Source organism: Acipenser ruthenus, chromosome 8 (genome assembly GCF_902713425.1).
Source record: "Acipenser ruthenus chromosome 8, fAciRut3.2 maternal haplotype, whole genome shotgun sequence".
Classification (NCBI taxonomy): domain Eukaryota; kingdom Metazoa; phylum Chordata; class Actinopteri; order Acipenseriformes; family Acipenseridae; genus Acipenser; species Acipenser ruthenus.
Window position 1 is genome coordinate 27,046,840 of NC_081196.1, and position 21,751 is coordinate 27,068,590.

The following is a 21,751-nucleotide window of genomic DNA, read 5'->3' on the forward strand; positions in this document are numbered from 1 at the left end:
AACTAGCATCCTCTGGGCGTGCTTTTTCATGTTTGGAAACTTTGTTTCATTCAGTGAGCCATAAAACTGGTCTATTGTAGCTGTTTTGTACTTCTCCTTCAAAGCACTGTCACACTGGATGTCGATGAGCTCCAGTTGTGTGTGTGGTGATGCTTTCGCACTGTCGAAAGATAGGGGGCATGATACAAGCTCCAGCTCAGTCTCAATCTTGCTAAAGTCTGCGAAGCGGCGGGAGAACTCGGCATGCAGGTCGATCAAAGTGCTACTGTATGTCACTGTATGATGTATGCTACTGTATGATGGGGGGCGCGTTCAGTGCTGCCAGTGTCGGGAAATGAGCGAGAGACCTGCTGCTCATTTGTCTGGAGAACAACAGAAGTTTGGCCTTGAACGCTTTCACGTTGGAATACAGTTCATGCACAAAAACACCCTTTCCCTGGAGCTTCATGTTTAGATCGTTCAGATGCCCCAGTATGTCCACACCAAAAGCAAAGTCGGCCAGCCAGTCTGTGTCTTGTAACTCGGGGAAGTTGTCAGCTTTACCAACCATATCCAGGAACATACCAATCTCCCCTCTCAGCTCCCACACACGGCGAAAGACTTTCCCCAGGCTTAGCCAGCGCACATTTGAATGATATATATATATAATAATGTGATATCTGTATAATGTGAAATAATGTATAATGTGATATCTTGTAACAATTGTAAGTCGCCCTGGATAAGGGCGTCTGCTAAGAAATAAATAATAATAATAATAATATAACAAGTCCTGGTGCTCTGCCTCTGTGTCATTGAGCAGCTGAATGAACTGACGATGGTTAAGCCCCCTTGCCCGTATAAAGTTTACAAGTTTCACGACCACTTTGACAACATGTTCGAGCTTCAACACACTTTTACACAGGGCTTCCTGATGAATAATACAGTGAAGAAATATCAATTCCTCCGAGTTTGGGCTTTCTTCTTTTACTTTGTCTTGTAATATTTTTAGTAGGCCAATGTTCTTACCGGTTAGATTTGGGGATCCATCTGTTGTGACGTTTGTCAGTTTACGCCACGGTAGATTCATTCTTTCCAAGCAGGCAGACACACTGTCATAAGTCAGAGCCCCTGGTTGTCCCCATCATCGATTCCATTGCAAGAAGTTCCTCTGTTATTTCAAAGTTATCATTAATTCCTCTGACAAAAATTAAAAGTTGAGCGGTGTCTTTGATGTCAGTACTCTCATCCAGTGCGATAGAAAAAAGATTGAAGCCATCTGCTTTCTTTTTCAGCTCTGAGGTTAGCTCATCTCCTATTACTTCCACACGCCTGGTGATGGTTCGGCGTGATAAGCTAATTTTCTCGAATTGGCTTTTACCATCATGACAAAGTATGCTAGCAGTCTCCACCATACAGTCTTTCACAAACTCCCCTTCAGCAAAAGGCTTGCTATGCTTTGCAATTTTATGTGCCACTATGTAGCTTGCCTTAGTTACCGATTCTTGAGTAGAGGTCTGTTTAGTAAAAATATTTTGTTGGGCTTTTAAGTTCGTGGCAAGTTTAGAGGCCTTGCTTGCCTTTTCCTGAGAGGACAGATTGCTAGTGTAGTTAGCATGCTTGCTTGAAAAATGACGATTAAGATTGTATTCCTTAAAAACTGCAATACTTTCTTGGCATATCAGACATACCGCCTTCTGTCCAACATTAGTGAAAGTATTTCGTTGTCCATTCTTCCTTGAACACACGACATTCAGAGTCCACTTTTCTCTTTTTCGCCGCAGTCATTTTTCATGTCAACGTCGTCAAGCATGGAGGTGACCGTGAGCGCATTCAGATTCACTGAATGTAGGCCTAATACCAGCAGCTGCTAGGCTAAAGCGCCATCTATTGGAGTTTGTTTGTATAGCATGGAAGAAGTCATTTTTAGGCCAAAAATCGCAACTCAAATATAATGACATTTAATTAGTTTTAAAAATGGCTCGCGGGCCTGATGGAAGTGCCCCGCGGGCCGGACCTTGCCCCCCACTGTTCTAGCTGCATATTACATTACCTTTTCAGTGTGTTGTCAATGGGTCAGTTTAACTTCATATACAAATATGTGTTAACAAAGTATTTGACAAAGACTGCCTTTGAATAAGCATACAGTGGCAAGTCCAGTTAGTTTCATTTAAATTCAAGCTATAATGAACATGTTAAGTATAACAGCCTTATTTAACTGTTCCATTCTCAGTCTATGCCTGACCTCTCTCTGTTTCTAAAAGTTGCCCGCTCAAGCAGGATTGAGACACCCTGTTTTCTTGCCAAGACTATTGTTTTCATTAATATGAAACACCATTGTAAGCACTTCTCCAAATACATCGCATGAAATCAGTTTTCTCCCAACAAAAGTCACTACTTATTTGATAAGAAATGTGACTGGACACAACTCCCCTAATTCGTGGAATGCTCCCTTCTACTAGGTTTTCTTATCATAGAAAGACCTTGGATTCAAAACTGCGGACTACAAGTAAATCTCACTTTGACTGCCAAAAAGAACCTTCCATATCTAGCACTGCTCTGCTTGCAAGCAGATAAGGGCAAGGCTGTTTTTCTGTAGATTTATTGTGTACTAAAATTATTGAATACAGTTTACACTATTTGTCTAATATTCCAACCTAACAGTTCCTGTTTTTTATTGCAGTAAAACCTTTATATAAACTAAACATTTATATTCTTTAATTTAATTTAATGGATGTTGTAATGTCTAAAATATTTTTTGTTTAGTTGGAGAAAGAAAATGAACTAATTCTTAAATTGATTAAATTAAATGCTCGCTCCTGCTTTTACAGTCTATTTGTATTACAGTAGAGCCTTAAAAAAGCAAAAACACTTGTTATTTTAAATATTATATTTCTTATTAGATCAACATACTTTAAAACATTATTTCTCTTCAGAGAGATTTGTCCCTCTATTATTAGATCAGAATAATCTGTGCTTAGTAACAACACAATCAAATAGGTCTTTTTTAGTTTCAAACATCGTTCTGTCTAAAAAGGGTTACCCTTTTGTTTTTACTAATTTGCAATACTTAGCCTCCTTTCAAGGTTACAGGCTTCCACGAGTGTATGTGCACTAATAACAAAGGCACATAGACAAGCTTTTTTCCTAACATTACCACTTGTTCAGTTTTCTTAGTTCAAATCATTGTAACCTGTTCGTAATTTGCTGCAATATTATTTATGTTGGTTTTATATTCTTTAAAACACAGTACAATTATTACAATATCCTGACAGTGTCAGTTAGTACTGAACTGCTTTAGTTTTTGACTGTAATATGGTCTTTCAACAATAATACTGTTATTTGTATAACAGTTTAACTTTTAAATGATTTTATAACATGTATTTCTAATTCAGTTACTTCAATATAACAGTTGCTATTATTATTTTACTGAATTAAGTCTGACCCCTTTCTCTGTTCATACAAAATCCGGTCAAAGCAGGTTTTAAGACAACCTTTGCTTTTTGCCAATTTTTTGGTGTTGATTAGTATGAGACATGAAGCAAAGTAAAGTATTGAAAGAAGCTACTTTTTCTCATAAAACGAATGCGCTAACAAGGCCTTATGGTAAGAGCCTGCCGAGTTTGACTCCTTCTAGCTGGTGCTTTCATAGACTGCACACAACTATCCATTGTTTTCTACTGAGTATACAGATCTTTTTGAAAGGAATAGAGTATATCATATTATTTCAATCAATACAGGTTTGTTTAACTCATCCAATAACACAGCACGGGTCCCAACAGGATTCGAACTCTGCGCCAAGCTCAGCTCGGACTGAACACCACGACAGACCTGCTAAAAATATTTTCTAAAACACATTACAGTCATTACAATATTTGTTACAGTTTCCCAAATGTTCAATTTGTTTCCCAAAGATTGGCCTGCTTCCAGTAGCTGTGACAGTCTTGGGTCAGTTTCTGCTATCAGTGAGTCTGTCAAAACCACAGGTGTGGGTGACGGGCTTTAAAAGCCTGATACCTGCAAAAACTTAAATCTTTAAATCTTGTTAACTGGGCTCCCATCTCTACATTCTTTTTCCCATCATCAGTGGGCAAACACATTTTAACTGAATCTAGGTCCATCACAGAACCGCACATCCTTGCAACCAAGCAAGGCCTTACATGCAAAAGGATCTAATGACTTATAGCTCAAAAGGGACGTGCTAGAACCGTCTGACTTTATTTATTTATTTATTTATATATATATATATATATATAGTGTGTGTGATTTTATACAACACTGCATATATGCCTACAATACATCTGCATTGAGAAAACGCCACTGGAATTGGAATAAAGGCAATTATGTAATACAGTTCACGTGCACTCACGGTTTTGGTAAGTAGCATTTTCAAAACCATGTCATTATGTGCAGTACTAAAATATCTTAAAATATAGAAAATCCTCAAAACGAACAAAATAAATATTGTAGATTTGACATTTTATTTTTAGTGTTCTGTGTAACACGGCCCATCGTTTAACCTTGAAAATACAGTACCTGAAACAGATATACGCGTTTATCATATCAACAACATTGCGTGTTGTAAAAATAAAGCAAAAAATGTTTTGAACACTGTCCAAAATATTTACTTGAGGGCTAAGAATGAAAAATGTCAAGAAAAAAAATGCGATTTTTGATGTGGAAATTGTCAAAATAAAGGGGCAGCTGGAAGGTAAGAATGTACCAGTCCGGACAATGGCATTTAAATACTACTACTATTAAACTGTATTTGTTAATGTGGTTTCATCTAATGCAGCGGTTTTCAAACTGGGGTATGCGAGAAAAATTCTGAAATGGCAGACAACGCATTTTATTTAGTACAATTTACCAATCTGTTGCAAACTTTTGTCACGTAATCAGCGTTTAATCGCTAACACCAGACTGACGCACTGTGACAGCGTTCAGTGCACACATGGCTAATTTACATATTAAATATGTGCATTTTAAATAAGCCCTGTTTAACTGTCATATAATCAGTTGGGCGGTTACTGCAGTCTGTCTTTGGGATAATATTTTTTTTTTCTTTTTTTTTACATATTTTAAAAAACTAAAAGCTTAGTCTTTAATTCATTTTATTTCCTGTGTGCCTGTAAATCAATATTTATTTTTTCAATGACCCGATTTTAAAGTTTATTGTAACTTAAGTACTATTGGTTCATTTCAAAATACAAAATGTATGGCCAATCAGAAACCGAAGTATTGCCATGCGGTCTAATTTGACAAGCCATTACAAGCCCTATGTTGTGAGAGGAAGAGTTTTTAGCTTTCAATCCAGTGAAAAAATATGGATTGTTGGCTCAATACTAGTACATTACTAGCAAAGGTCGATCAAGACGAAATACCGTCGGAGATTAAAAATGCCAAAAATGTCTTGCGACGGAAGCTCTCTCCAATATCCCTGCCATCATCAGTGATCTGTTGGTAACAAGCAGGGACATCCATCACACTGATAATAGGTAAGCGTTTTATTATTATTTAATTAGCATCAGTACTGTACATTTTAGTCACCAAACATTTAAAAATGCCAGCAATATGTTTTCGTAATGGGGTCAGCTAAAGAGATGCGTAGATAGTGAACTTTGCCGCCTTTCCTGTAATTTTATTATCAATAAAAATACATGATTGCCATTTATTATCACAGAATAGTCCTATGTCATTTCTGAGTAATTGAGGCTAGCACGGAGGCTTCATTGATTTTAATTAATTAGTAATTGCAATAAAATGATCATGTTTCCAACAACTAGAAACATGTTTAAGGGACTATTTTTATCCATTATAATTTTCCGTTATAATACTGTAACTTTTAGAATTGTATCCATCACACACTCCTAGGCTTGTGTGTTTTGTTGTGTCATGTTATTGTACAGACCTTTTTTTCTGTTTTCATTTTTTTATGACTCTGTCTCAGATGGGGGTACACTGTGGACTACATTTTTTGGAAAGGGGCACGTAACTTAAAGATTGAAAACCCCTGTTCTAATGTGATTTGGTACAATGAATATCCTCTACTCAGTGATACACCAGCATCACTGTGACACATTTCCCAATATTTTCCCCAACAGTGACAGTGAGTATTGTAGAGACACCTTGGTCGTATCTACAGCTTTACAGTTTTATTTTAAGAAAGTGGTTGGTTCTGAATCATCAAACATATTGACCCCTTCACTGAAGAAAATGTCCCCCTAAAATTTTGTGAGGGGGCCACATTGACCCTCAGTCTCTAAGTCCTGGAGCAAATACTGGTTATGTAAGGCAATTTACTATGCTCACCGGTAATGCTGTGTTTTAAAATCATGGTATATATGGTAATCAAAACCTAAGATACTGAAATGCTGCACCTCATAATAAAAGGTATCTCTATTGGCCTGGTGCGTGAAGTCTGACGTAGTTTGAATCTTGTTAGTTTAATTTTTTTTTTTTTTTGCCATGTGTCATGCACAAAAATTTGATGGGCTCAGTTTTAGCAAGTATGTTTGGACTGAATTAGAGAGGGGCAAGTAGAATTTTCTAGCATTTTGTCCCATGGCCAAGAAGTTTTTTTCAAAAATTGCACACCCCTGGTATTACTTGAATTTTGGTATCATGTAAGCATTACATAATTGTGGCACATTTATGTAAAGTATTGTCGTTTTTAAATTGTTTGGTAAATGATGTGTATACGATCATTTAAAATATACGGAAATGCCCATTCCTAATACCTTACTACAGTGTGACCTTATGAAACATATTTATTTTATGTTATTCAAATACCTGCAAGTGAAGTTTTAGTTGCAATAGGCAAGAAGACAGACAATCTGACAGATTTTGAGAGCAGTAAACTGTTTCAAGTGACTGTTCAGTTTTTTGTAAAATAAAGAAATTAAAAGGGTTGATACTGTATTGAGGAAGTCATGGATCAAACCAGACTGTTGTGAACACTTCACAGGCTTTGTTGTGTTGAATCTGTGCCATCCTGGCTGCCCGTTGTGGCCGTATTTCTGCCTTATACTGTGGTGACAGTGTTAAGACAAGTGTGTACATTGTTTTGTCCAAACCCTATTGATCCAAGAAAGGAAAAATGTGTAAACAATTTTTTTTTTCCTATTAGTTAAAATATAGCCTGTTTAATACGCCAGTTAATGAGTAACGTAAATGCATAGTTTTGAGAGCTCATATATTCCAGTACAGGTGCACTTGGAAATAAGTCGTCTCTGTTTAGGAACTCATTGGTTAAACAGCAGTATTGATTTATCTTTACGTGTTAACAGACTCCCTTGGTTACCAGCAAGTTGGTTTGCTGTGATTTAATTCACTAGAGGACAGTCTTTATTCAATCAAAATACCCTGCAAGAGATTTGGTTCCGATGGCCTTTTTGCTTTGTGCTTGCTTTTCTCATAGTACTATTTACTATTAGGTTTGCAGTATTGTTTACAACAGTAAACATTTAAATACAACCGACTAAATCTGTGTTAATAAAAATGTATAATAATAATTTTCTTTTCATAAACTGTTGATGCAGTACAAGAACACTGTGACATGGTTTGACATGTGTCTGTATGTTTTATTAACTAGCACTGATGTACTCCTATCCCTCCTCTGTTTCTCTCAAAGGCACCACCGTCTATGGTCAGTAATGAGCAGCGTCAGCATGCAGAACACATCTTCCTGTCTTTCAGAAAATCCAAATCCCCATTTGCTGTATGCAAACACATTTTAGGTAAGTTGTCATTGCCCTTGAGGTTGCGCTGTTCTTTGTCTACTCCACTAGCACAGCCACGACAGGGCTCCTTAAAAAGCTATGGAGCTGTTCACTGATTTATTTTGTTCCATTTCCAGCACAATAATTGATTAAACAGCTTTTGATTAACTAAGTTCTGTCGGTCTTATTCAGCTGCACAATTCTTAGTGTTAGTGTATATGTGGATGGGGGCATTATAAAGCACCCACTGAACATGCATAAATGCCCAAAATATATTTTTATGATCTACAAATATCAACTGGATACCTATTTAGTAATGTTTGAATTCAAGTAAAGTAAGGATGTTTACTGTGTGTACGTTTTTAAATATCAAAATAGCTTTCTTAGATAGATTTGACAAATACAAAAATAAGTTATAATAAGTAGATACATTTGCATGTGGAGAGTCATATTGTGAAAAGAAACACATCCAGTGTTAGAAGTGTTTCAGTGATGACATGAAGACATTGATAAACCCTTTTTATTTTAATTTAATTTAATTTAATTTTATTTTATTATGCTTCTTTTAGTACTCAAATGTTGTGAATGAGTGTTTTAAGGTATGGGTGCACAAGACTTGACTTCTGGAGCCTCGCTGGTCATGTATATGTATATAAAAAATGCAAATTTACTTGGGAGCCATGAAAGACAAATGTTTCCTTTTTGTAAAAAAAAGTGTATATTCCTGTGTGGTCTCACAGACTCCTTAGACAGGCAGACCCTAAGCTTATTTGTCCACAACAGCTGTCTTTAAGCCCAGAGGAATATGTAAAATAACCAGCTAGTTTACACCTTGTTAGTATAGAGACCACCCCTTACAAGTGTTTAGGGACAAAGTAGCTGTAGTATATAATAAGAAACAAATTGTATAAGTCTTTTTCATTTACTGGTAGACTAGTGGAAAAAGTATTTTAAAGAATTGTACTAAGTTTATTTTACTGTTACTACATATCCTGCCGTTGAGTGTTTTATGGATACTAGCGTTCAGGCTGCGTGCAAGCAGTCTTCAGAGAGCTGTAGGTACCTGAATGTACAGTCGCAGGCATCATTAATGACACCCTACGCTTATAGTACCATAATTCAAGGTAACATTTTAGTGACAAACATAGTAAACTTTAACTACTTTAATAAAACAAAATACAGAATTTCTAGGAATTTAACAAATCTTATAAAAAAACAAACTTATTTCATTTAAAGTGTTTATTATTATTATTATTATTATTATTATTATTATTATTATATTTTATTTATTTTTTTAAATTAATGTAGTGTGCCCAATTATTTTACCCCAGATTTTCTCCCCAATTTGGAATGTCCAATAATATTTCCCCCTCACCGCAGCAATTCCCAAAACCTCAAGAGATTCGAAGGTACATTGGGCGTCCTCCGATCCCACGATCAAGCCAGCTTCATCTTTTACACCCAGGACTTGAGAGCAGATGTTGGCGAGCTACTGGTCTATGGAAGACAATGGGCAGCCCTGCATTTGTCTGCTCTGAGCTCGCTCTGTGCCTGGCCAGCAGGGTTCGCTGTAGTGCGATGAGGAGAAGCAGTCCCTGCCGGTTTTGCCTCCTAACCCACTGGCGCGCCAGAGCCAATGCAACGCTCTCTTCGGAGTCCCCAGTGAAGATCGGTTACTTCGCATAGCCAGGATGCGAACCTGCGCTGTATAACCCTCCATACCACAGGGCTTTTACCAGATGAGCCACTCTGGGACCCCCTGATAATTCTCAACCAGTATGTTACATCTTTTTGGTAAAAGCTGGGCCCATTTTGTCTTGCCTGTTTCCTTCAGCTCAGACAGACTGGATACACAATGCTTGGTTGCAGCTTTTTTCAGATCAGTCCAAAGCATTTCTATTGGATTAATATCTGGTGATTGGGAAGACCATTCTCGAATTTTTATCTTTTTGTTTTTTTTCAAGAGTTGACTTGGCCGTATGCTTTGGGTTGTTTCTATGTTGGAAGGATTCTGCAAATCAGCCTACGAGCAGATGGTATCATTGTAATTTGTAGAATGTGTTAATACATTCAAATTTAAAATAAATATTCGACACCACTTATAAATTCAAACACATTGAAAAATTAATCCAAATGTTACCTCTGTTATTATCCATAGTTTTATACAGTACATTATACATTTTGCAATAAATAAATTAATAAATACATACATAAATAAGAATTCCTCTTAGATGATGTAGCCTTAAGTGTTACGACCTCATGTCTTCTTGCTGCAGTATACGGTACTATTTTTATGCATCCCCACATCAGTCCACCACTGCAACTTTTAACTGCCCATAAACCATTTGAGATGCTGACTTCATATTTGGACAGAATATAACAGTACCCTTCACAGAACACTATGACTATTTTTTGTATAAATGCATAGAGATAAGCCAATAAAAAATGAATTGCGCTACAAGTCAGATAATTATGCAATGGAACTTGGTGTAATTCTTTGACATTATATCAATACAGACCTGTGAACTTGGCAATGAATATAGAACATGACTGTATTCAAACATTAACAATTACTGTTATTCCCTATAATGTACCAGCATGGGTCTTATGTCACCTCGGAATAATGTTTTTTTATTGCTGATATACTTGTGGTAGTGTTGCAGCGATACACCCGCATGGCTGGGAGTTTTTGGTCTATAGATGGCTTTCCTCCATAGATTTTTTTTTTTTGAGGGACATTTCTTGATTTTACCATACGAATCGGGACGTGTTAAACCATTAATTTGTACTTTTATAATGCGCCACTAGGTGGTGAACGTCAGCAATACCTACATGTTTATTGAAATAAATTGCATTTTCTAAGCTGATTTCGCAATACAACTGAGTAGTATTGTGTGATTGAGTGTCCCCCCCAGTTTGCAAATACATGCACAATTAATTAACTACAATAATATCTAAAATAGCAGTGCGACATCTTCATAAAGGCGATGGAATCTCATACAGTACACAGTACTATACAAAACAAAAATAAAATAAAATACAGCAAGATTGGAAAATCCTGCCTGTCACACAATGCTACTCCAGTTTTATTGCAAAATCAACTTAAATGTGGCTTCTTGCAGTTTATTTGTAGTTGCTAAAATATAACCTCTTGAACTAACTGACTTGAGCTACCTCTCTCGGTAGATGGGATGCTATGTAAAATATGTAAAGCTAAGTAGTACCTATTTTCCACGAATGGACAGGGATCAATATAGGAATGAAGTTGTGGGTTGTTTTTTTACACACAGGAAAATATGGTTTTTAGTGCTTTGGAAACCCATAAACCAATTAAAATACAGATTATGATCCTCTTGTGACAGAGAAAAAAGGTTATCAAATTGTAAACCGGTGCTCCAATTCTGCAATGCCTATGTCCGCGCTCCCGATAAGGTTTTGGGTCAGGGAGTAACTTACCCTCTACTTTTAACACTCAAAGAGTAAAATATATTTTCAGGGGTAAATGCAACATTACCTTGAAGTCATGAGTAATCTCGATAAAATACTGTAATGGTAATGGGGGTAGGCATTAAAAAAGAGCCTTCCATTTTAAATAGTGTTACTTTGAAATACTGTATAACCACACGTGTATTCTACCAGGTTGTTTATTGGCTCAGCACATTTTTTTCGAGGTATCACACTGACTGCAAATGAATTACGTTATTTATATTTTAACATTACATTAACTCAGTGAACGTGTTAAAACTTCAATATAAAGCCATACAGATAAATATATATATCAAATATGTTGGAGAGACTGGAACTACTTTATATAAGAATTCAGAACCACCTTTTCATTAATTAGAAATAAAAAAATGAATGCACCAATAGTACAGCACTTCACCAGTCAAGGACATAAATGATGTAAAGTTTGTAGTATTAGAACAGCTCAAATTAGACAATGCGACATATAGAAGAATAAAAGAAAGTAAATGGATAAATAGACTGAACTCGATTATGCCAGCGGTACTCAACAGAAAAGGGTGAACTAATTAACTTCAATAAATATATACCATTTAAATTAATAAACAAAATTCATTTAAAAGTTGTGCATACTGATGCGCTGAGGATGCCAAATCAAGACTGATCCTCAGAGCCAGCATTGCATGATATAATAAAAATATAAGTTTATATAAAGTAATGTTAATTAGAATTAATACCGATTAAAAGATAGAAGTAAAAATGATTTCACAATATATAGAACACCATTACATCATTTAAGAATAAATCATGGATTTGAATGGAAACAATAACAAGTAGTTGTCATGCCGTCAAAAACCTATAAATACCTACAATGTTTTGATTCAAACACAGGCTCCCTTGAGAAAGATATGTACAACATATCGAAACGTTGGGCAGCTGGCTCTTTGAGCTAATATATATATATATATATATATATATATATATATATATATATATATATATAATATTGTTACCTCCTGCCCGTCCATCTTGGTCGGCTTACCCCGGGCAGGTCGCTGCGTGAGTCTCGCAGATCGTTGGAGGGTGGATGGAGACCAAAGGCTCCCTTTATTAGGCAGCGGGAAATAAGGCACTGACTCAGCCAGTTTAACTGTAACCAAATCGTACGGTTTATTAACAAAATAAAGCAACAGTACAGAGGTTGTAGTCAGCACTGCAGGGTCTGTCCCTGTCACTAGGGCCCTCCGTTTAGTACACTCTCACAGTAGCGCAGTACAGCAGTACCTCTCCCTAACACAGCTAGGAATCAGAGCGCGCGAATACTCCCGCTACGAGTTTATATAGCCAAGCTCCTTCCCGCCACACAAATGTAACAACTTTCGAGACTGAGGGGGAGGGAGTGCTTGGAGTTTTCAATACATAAAACACAACCAATACATAGTCAAAAACACAGGAGATAGTTGCATACACTAGACCCCACTAGTATAACAATACCCCCTCCTTAAGGGTCAATCGTCCCGATGACACCAATTGCATTAACACCACATTGCTCCATTTGTATGGATTTATCTATTTATTTTAACCTACAGGGCTACCTATTGTACCTCCAAAGGCGGTCCTGATGAATAATTTTAGGTGTGGACCTGTTATCTTTCCTAATGCCATACACCACCTTGTTTACTTTCTTACACTGTATATGGCCCTTCCCAATCTTTTTGCAATTTAGGTGACCTACACTTGTACCTGCGCGGGTTATAAAACCACACTTTGTCTCCCACTTCATAAGTGTCAGCCACAGCTCTTACATCATAACGCCGCTTCACCTGGTCAGCAGCTGATTTTAAGTTTTCCCTTACAAACTGGTGTACCCGCTCGAGAGACTGCTGCAGGCAATCGGCATAGTCCAGGGGATCCTCAAAGCTAGGAGAGGTGTCAGGAGTTCCATAAACAAGCCTCACTGGTGAACGGAGCTCCTCTCCAAACATCAGTAGTGCAGGTATGCACTGTGTCATTTCATGTTTAGCTGTTCTATAGGCAAACAACAGTAAGGGGATGTGAGTATCCCAATCCCGCTGGTTCTTCTGTACAAACAGGGCACTCTGTTGAGAGTGCAAATGTACCTCTCCACCATGCCGTCAGACTGAGGCCTCAGTGGTGTGGTGCGTGTCTTCCGCACACCCATCAGCTGACACACCCTGGAGAAAATCTCTAACTCGAAATTGCGGCCCTGGTCTGAATGCAGTTCACCAGGCATGCCAAACCGAGTAAACATCTGACAGACCAGTGTCTGGGCCACTGTGTTGGCATCCTGGGTAGGGATGGGGAAAGCTTCTGGCCATTTAGGTAGTCCATAGCAACCAGCAGATACTGATTACCAGACTCCGACCTTGGAAATGGGCCAGCGATGTTGACCGCTACACGCTGGAGCCGGTCCCCCGCTACATACTGTTGCATTGGAGCATGCCCCGCCTCCGTGGACCCTTCCTCGCTGCGCAGTCTGTACATTTCCTACAACACCTCTCACAGTCCTGCCGACACTTTACCCAATAGAAGCATTCCCTTACCTTCCCCAGGGTTTTGTCTACCCCAAAGTGCCCACCGGCTTGGGTGCTGTGAGCCAGGGTCAGCACTTCCCTTCGCAGGAACCCTGGAACTAACAGCTGATACCTGCAGCGCCCACCCGAGGATCTCCCACTTACGATACAGTAACCCGTCTTTTAGTTCTATACTATCCCACATAGCCCAGTATGCTCTGACGTCTGAGCTGAGGTGTGACACACTTTCCCACCGTGGACGACCCCTATTCTCTTTCCAGCAAAATAGAGGATGAAAATCAAACTCGGCTTGTTGCGCAGCCCTCAGCTCTTCAGCACTGTGGCCCTCGATAAGCTGCTCGGTCTGCCTCGCAGCAGCTCCGCGTGTTAACCGGCACAGTGGCTCTGTAGCTGTATTACTTTCACACTGGCCCTTCTCGGAGTCCCCTTTTCCAGCACCTCCCTCACAGCCCTTCCCATCCGTGACAGCATGTTCCCCTCCCACATTGCTACACTCCCGCTGCTCTACTCTCGAACAGAAGCTACAATTAGTAACAGAACAGGGCCGTCTAGAGAGAGCATCAGCATTGCCATGCTTTACGCCCTGCCGGTGTAACACCTTAAACTCATACTGCTGCAGGTGTTGCAGCCACCCTGCAATCTGGCCCTCTGGGTGCTTGAACCTGAAAAGCCATTGTAAAACAGAGTGGTCAGTATGTACAACAAAAGGTCAGCCATACAAATAATGGTGAAAATGCGTGACACCTTTTACCACAGCTAGCAGTTCTTTGCGAGTGGTGCAGTAGTTCCTCTCTGGTGCTGTCAGGGTCTGGCTGTAGTAAGCTATGACCCTCTCCACTCCATCCTGGACCTGTGAAAGGACAGCTCCAACTCCCACGTCGCTGGCGTCTGTGTCCAGGGTGAATGAAAGGTTAAATTTGAGGGTAACCTAATAAAGGGGCAGAGCCTAAAGCCTGTTTGATGTGAATAAAAGCACTCTCACATGCTTCACTCCAGTGGAACATCTGTCCCTTCTTTGTCAAAGCATGTAGCGGCTTAGCAATGTCTGCAAACGACCCAATAAACCCAAGAAGCGACGTATCTCAGTTACATTTACTGGCTTAGGCCAGTTGCTAATTGCTGCTATTTTGTTGAGGTCTGTAACAACACCCTGTTCACTAACTATGTGTCCAAGATAAGCCACCTCCTTTTTAAACAGCTCACATTTAGCAGGATTCAGTTTTAAACCAGCTTTTTTGAGTTTCTCAAACACTTGTTCTAAATTACTTAATGCCTGTGAAAATCTGCGTGCGTGTACCAGCACGTCATCAAGGTAAATAAGACAGACTTCCCATGGCAGGCCCACCAGCACCCTCTCCATAAGCCTTTCAAAGGTGGCTGGTGCATTAGAGACCAAAGGGCATCACATTGAACTGGTACAAGCCCCGCCCAACTGTGAATGCCGTCTTCGCTCTATCAGCTTTGTCGACCTCCACCTGCCAATACTCATTCTTTAAATCAAGTGTGGAAAACCACACAGAACCACTCACTGCCTGAAGTGTGTCATCAATCCTCGGCAGAGGGTAAGAATCTTTTTCAGTAACCTCATTCAGCTTCCTATAGTCTACGCAGAATCTCGTGCTGCCATTCTTTTTCTTCACTAGTATTATAGGCGAGGCCCATGGACTACTGGAGTCCTCAATAACCCTCTGCCTCTTGAGGTCTCTGACAATGCTTTCCTCCTCCCCTTGTTTAGCTATTGGGATCCTTCTAGGGGCCTGTTTAATTGGTGTTGCATTGCCAGTATTTATTTTATGTTTTACCAATGCAGTCCTACCAAAGTCATCCTCATCTTTACAAAAAATATTGTGGTGCTCAATCAGAAAAGCTTTAAGTTGTCTCTGTTGTTCCTCGTTTAGCTCAGCTCTGCTGCTTTCCCACAAACCTGTTAAGTAGTCAGGCAGTGTTCTGAGAACTGAACCACTTTTTAGTCTACGGCAATTCTTAAAATCACCACTGGGTGGCGGCTGACTGAGTGAGCAGCACTCTGCGCTCTCGACTTGTACAATTGTTGCTGCTTCCCATTCATCTATAACCCGCTGACCCTTTTTAATCACTTTGTCGGTGTAGGAGATATTTAACAGCCTTATGGGCACCATTTTCGACTTTAGATCTACTACAGATCTTGCGACTAAGATGTCAGGGTAGTCTTTGTTTTTAGGATCATTTTCAATTATGCCCCATTGCGAGATACAAGCTCTTTTGCAGTCTAACTCGGCCGCTACAAGTATCTGACAGCCTGCAGGAACAGTAAGTCTACGCCCCTCTACAACACGCCCACAAAAGGTGGGTTCTGATTCGGTCTGCGTGTGGCTTAATGCAAGCTCTGTGCCATTCAGTGACAGTACATTTCTCTGTATATCTAAAATCCCATGGTGTGCCTATAATAGATCCAAACACATTAACAACTCATTGGTAATATCAGCTACCCAGACCCTGTGATAAAAGGAGTATTGTCCAATCAGAAATTTTAGCTCTCCAGTCCTAGTTGCTGACATCACATCTCCGGTTACAGTCTTAATGCTGCATGTCTCCGGAGCAATACAGTCTGATACTTTTGATGCTATCTTCTCAAATAGTTTGGGACTCATGACAGTCAAATTTGCTCCGGTATCTATTATGGCATCGACATGCAACCCTTCTATGACACGGCGGATAACCAAACCACACGCAGTCCCCAGTTTCCCAACATTAAACACAGTTTCGGAGGCCTCCTTTACATTATTCCCCAGGTTCAGCCCCACAACCTGGGAACTTAACAATTTCCCTGATCAATTGCAGACATTGCTTTGTCCCCTGTTTTGAATTTTTGACAAAATCTTTGTATGTGTCCTCTCTTATGGCAATAGTGACACTCGCCAAATTTAGCCGTTTTAGAGGTGCCCAAATCAATTATAGCCTTCCCCATGGCGTCCAATCTTTCAACCGAATTTGCTAACACCTCCCCTATGGCCAAATCATTGTTACCTTCCATTCCCTTGCAAGCAGACTCACCAGTTGTCGAGTCATTTTGGTTTGGAGTGCGGCGCACGATGTGCTGAACCAGCATCTTTTCACTAACGGTTGCATAGATGCACTCTAGCTGAATCGCTCGATTGAGTACGTCTGTGAGTGTGCGAAAAGACCCCTCCCTCTGTCGGATTTTCAGCTCTCGGTCCGGCAGCAAGCTGATGAATTTATCGATGAGCAAAGCATCTCTGCAGCTGTCCGGTACCTCAGCGAATGAAAGCGCGAAGAGACGTTGTAGATCCTGGGCAAAATCAGCAAGGGACTCGTCTGGCTTTTTCTTCCTGGTGTCGTACTAGGCTTTGGCAAGTTCCTTCTGTGATTGTCCGTTGCGCAGCGCCAGGACATCCACCAGCCCCCAATAATCGGACGCAGCCTCCGTTTGTAGCAAGGTAAGTATAGTCATAGCATCTCCGTCTAGGCTGATAGCAAGCTGAGCATGCTTCTCACTGTCAGTCCAGCCATTTAGTGCACTGACTGTCTCGAAGTGCTCGTAGTATGCTGCCCAGTCCATTTTCCCGTTAAACTTGCTCAGTTTAACTTTGTTGTGCAGACCCTGAAGCAGCAGCAGGAAGCAAGGTCCGCGGGCTCTGTTGTGCAGCGGGGTTGGAGAGCGCTGTAGTTGGCAGTCTTTCTAGCTGCTCGATCCTCTCCTTCAGCAGGTTCTGTTCGCCAACAGCGGCATTGTGAACCGCTTGTAATTCGTACTCAAAGCCTTCCAACTTCTCCCTGATTTTTCTGTGACCCTCTTCCATTTCGTTGCGGAGCTGGCTTGCAGTTTCTGCAATTTCGACTTTGCAAATCTGTTGGACCGCCTTAGTGTTAGTCTGTATGTCAGATTTTAACTCGTTCTGACTATGGAGCAACTGCACCAGTATTGCCTTTAATTCATCTGTATCTCCCCTCTCTGTGCTGACTGGTGCTGACACTGGGGCTGGTGCAGACACTGTTGACTGGTGCTGACACTGTGACTGGTGCCGACACTGACTGGTGCTGGTGCTGCCATTGAGACGTGCTGACACTGCTGGTGCTGACACTGCTGGGACTGGTGCTGACACTGCTGGGGCTGGTGCTGTCACTGTAACTGGTGCTGACACTGGGACTGGTGCTGACACTGTTGGGACTGGTGCTGACACTGTTGGGACTGGTGCTGACACTGTTGGGACTGGTGCTGACACTGTGACTGGTGCTGACACTGCTGGGGCAGGTGCTGACACTGCTGGGACTGGTGCTGACACTGCTGGGACTGGTGCTGTTCGTATACAACTCTATAGTACTTTGACAAGGTATTCACCAATAATAATAATAATAATAATAATTATTATTATTATTATTATTATTATTATTATTATGTGACGTTCCCACCTCTGAACGCTAGATCTCCTTTGAACGTTTACACAGTTTCTCACACAATTCTAATATTCTTTTGTCAATATAAATCGACGATAGGAAGTAGTACAGTACTTCAGGCGGGGGGAAACCTGTCCCAGAGGTCCTGGTGCTGCCTAGCGCACAGGCCGGGTCTCTATAGATGCGAATACACAGCCACTATGCTAGAATAAAACGCTATGCTATGGCAGGTAGGGTGATACTTAGACGAGATGACTGTCTAATTAAAGTGACAAGAAAAAAACAAACATAAAGATAAGCTATCCTGGTTTAGCTACACATTTAATGTCATCATAAAAACAGGTACTTGGATTTTTGCTGTGCTGGCGTTAAAACATTCTACATGAAAAAAAAAAAAAAGATATCAAAACGTATTGCAGCTAAACATCACATAGTGCAGGGGAAAAACAACAATATAAATGATAAATTCACTTAACATTGATTCTTACCAAGAGTTGGCTTCTTTAGAAAGAAATGTGTAATTGGTTAGTTTTTCCTCCGTTTCATGTTGGTGCTGCACTGTAAACTAGAGTACAGAGTAACTTGGGAAACTGACTAATGAGAAACGTCTTTGTGGCGTGAATTTGACATACCACAGTGTCTGTACAGCCCAAGATCACAGTAATGTAAAGAAATTAAAAATACTATATATATATTGTAAGACAGCAGGGAGGGGGGTTAAAATCCTCCCTGCATAGGACATGTGTGCAGGCACATTTTTGTTAGTTTCTTTTATTGTTTGATTGTTTTGCTTTATTGTTTAATTGATTAGTTAATTGTTTTATTATTAATTATCCCATGCACCTGGTGCTTATTACTAAATTAGAGCCAGGTGCAGGGTATAAAAGGGGAGAAGTTAGTTTGCTCGGGGCTGCTGAGGAGAAGGAGGCAGAAGAGGTGCGCTGCTTCCAAGCAGTCACTAAGAAGTAAGTTCAAGAGCGTTTTGGTGTTTGTAGCGGATAAACGGCTTAGCCGTCCTGCGGGTTAGTTAGGTTCCCGTGTGTTTAGTCAGTGCTCTAAAAGGAGCTAGGTGTTTGTTTCTCAATTTTACGTTTTTTTTTTTTTTTTCTTTTTTTTTTTTGTCTCCACATGCGCCTGGTTTCCGTGTGTATGGAGAAAGATCACAATTACATTTACTGCGTGGTTTGGTTGGATTTCTTTAAAGAAGGAATGTGGCTGCAGGAAATAACTCATACAGTATTTAAAAATGACTGAATCCAGAGTAGCTAGATGTCTACATTTATTTTATTATGTTTTATGTAAAATGCCATTATAAATAACATTGCAGCAAAAGCAGATAAAATGCAACGAATGGAAAGATTGCGGAAACAACATTGGTGAGTATTATAATTTGTACATAATTATGCTGATGCGCTGCGGAGACCGCACTGTGGTTGGTCCCCGGAGCCAGCATTGCAGCCGTTGTGTGTGCTGATGCGCTAGGGAGGCAAAATAAGCTGATCCCTGGAGCCAGCATTACACTTCAGCCATCAACACCAGACAGAAGAATATCTACATCATCATATGGAAGGAAACGCAAATGGATGGAGACACAGATGGATCACATTAGTTTTCTGTAAAGCTACGTCTTAAAGCTACGTTGGTGCTTATCTTGACAAGAGCAGAGTTCAAATCTGCATGAAGTTTTAACATCTACTCTATGGAATTCAAACTGATGGAACCAAGTGTTGTCACATTAAGCCCTGGATTTAAAAAAAAAAAATTATTAACCATGAATGTGCTTTATGTAGTTTATTATGAGTAGTGATATTTGAAATAAAAGAAGCTCATTGTTTACAATTATTTCTCCACTGATTGTCCATTTTCGTGACCTAAAACAAGTTACTATGTGCCTTGCCCAATAGATTTAATGAATATTATTTGCATATAAAATGCATTTTTTCAGATTGCTTTAGCCTAGTTTAAAACGCTACTTGGTGTTTGTACATTACATGTCCCTCACAGCCTATTCAGGATTGATTTAAATATGTAGTTTTATTTCTGTTGGAGAAAACACTTTTAATTGTTTTTTGTTTTTAATAATTATATTCTTAAAATGCACAGAATTGGTTCATAAATATATAAATGTATATTTTTGTTGACGTGTATCTGTTGCAGTCATAAAAGTACTATACTATTCGTTGACCACAAGCGTTTGAGATGGGGGGGAAATGTGCAGGAGAGTAGCTTGAAAGTACAGTGAAGACAGAGTGAAAGCTGCGTGGCGGTGGCGTGAGCTGGCATGAATCACACAACATTCACGTTGCATGTACTGTAGCATCATCCGTGACTAAACCTGAAGTCCATGAAATTTGTATTTGCCCTTTTATTTTTAATAATACTAATTACTAAGTCAGCCAAAAAAAATAAAAAATCTAGAATTAATCTAGCGTTTGTTGTATTTAGGACTTGCTCCATGCAACACTGCAAACAAGATATTAAGGAAAGAGAGAAATAATAACATTACAATTTTTTTTGTAATAATCCCGACTACAAATGGAACCTTCACTTTTCTAATCAAAACATTTATAAATCAGTTCTGAATTGATTACGATTTAACAAAGTTTTTTTTAAACTGCTGTCAGTAGAACGGAGTTTGTCTCCTGATTGCAGACACTTTTCTGTTCCTTTTTCTGTCTTAATTCAACATCATTCTCTGAAATTGAAGTGTATTTTGGGTTGTAGTCATTTACTGTCTGGACATGTACTACTGTACTACTTTTGGAAGTTTGCAAGAATAAAATTCAGTGAAATATATATATATACAGTACTGTGCAAAAGTTTTAGGCAGGTGTGAAAAAATGCTGTAAAGTAAGAATGATTTCAAAAATAGACCTGTTAATAGTTTATATTTATCAATTAACAAAATGCAAAGTGAGTGAACAGAAGAAAAATCTACATCAAATCAATATTTGGTGTGACCACCCTTTGCCTTCAAAACAGCATCAATTCTTCTAGGTACACTTGCACACAGTTTTTGAAGGAACTCGGCAGGTAGGTTGGCCCAAACATCTTGGCGAACCAACCACAGTTCTTCTGTGGATTTAGGCAGCCTTAGTTGCTTCTCTCTCTTCATGTAATCCCAGACAGACTTGATGATGTTGAGATCAGGGCTCTGTGGGGGCCATACCATCACTTCCAGGACTCCTTGTTCTTCTTTACGCTGAAGATAGTTCTTAATGACTTTCGCTGTATGTTTGGGGTCGTTGTCATGCTGCAGAATAAATTTGGGGCCAATCAGATGCCTCCCTGATGGTATAGCATGATGGATAAGTATCTGCCTGTACTTCTCAGCATTGAGGAGACCATTAATTCTGACCAAATCCCCAACTCCATTTGCAGAAATGCAGCCCCAAACTTGCAAGGAACCTCCACCATGCTTCACTGTTGCCTGCAGACACTCATTCGTGTACCGCTCTCCAGCCCTTCGGCGAACAAACTGCCTTCTGCTGCAGCCAGATATTTCAAATTTTGACTCATCAGTCCAGAGCACCTGCTGCCATTTTTCTGCACCCCAGTTCCTGTGTTTTCGTGCATAGTTGAGTCGCTTGGCCTTGTTTCCACGTCGGAGGTATGACTTTTTGGCCACAAGTCTTCCATGAAGGC

At 39.7% G+C, this 21,751-nt stretch overlaps 1 protein-coding gene across 1 annotated transcript in view; it reads left to right on the forward strand.

Annotated features, from left to right (window-relative positions):
• Positions 1 to 21,751, forward strand: part of xpo4 (exportin 4) — a 112,765-nt gene that overhangs the window by 16,883 nt on the left and 74,131 nt on the right. The window contains exon 2 of the mRNA XM_059028761.1: positions 7,607 to 7,712. Within this exon, the coding sequence (XP_058884744.1) occupies positions 7,607 to 7,712 (106 nt within the window). The remainder of the gene's footprint in view (positions 1 to 7,606; positions 7,713 to 21,751) is intronic.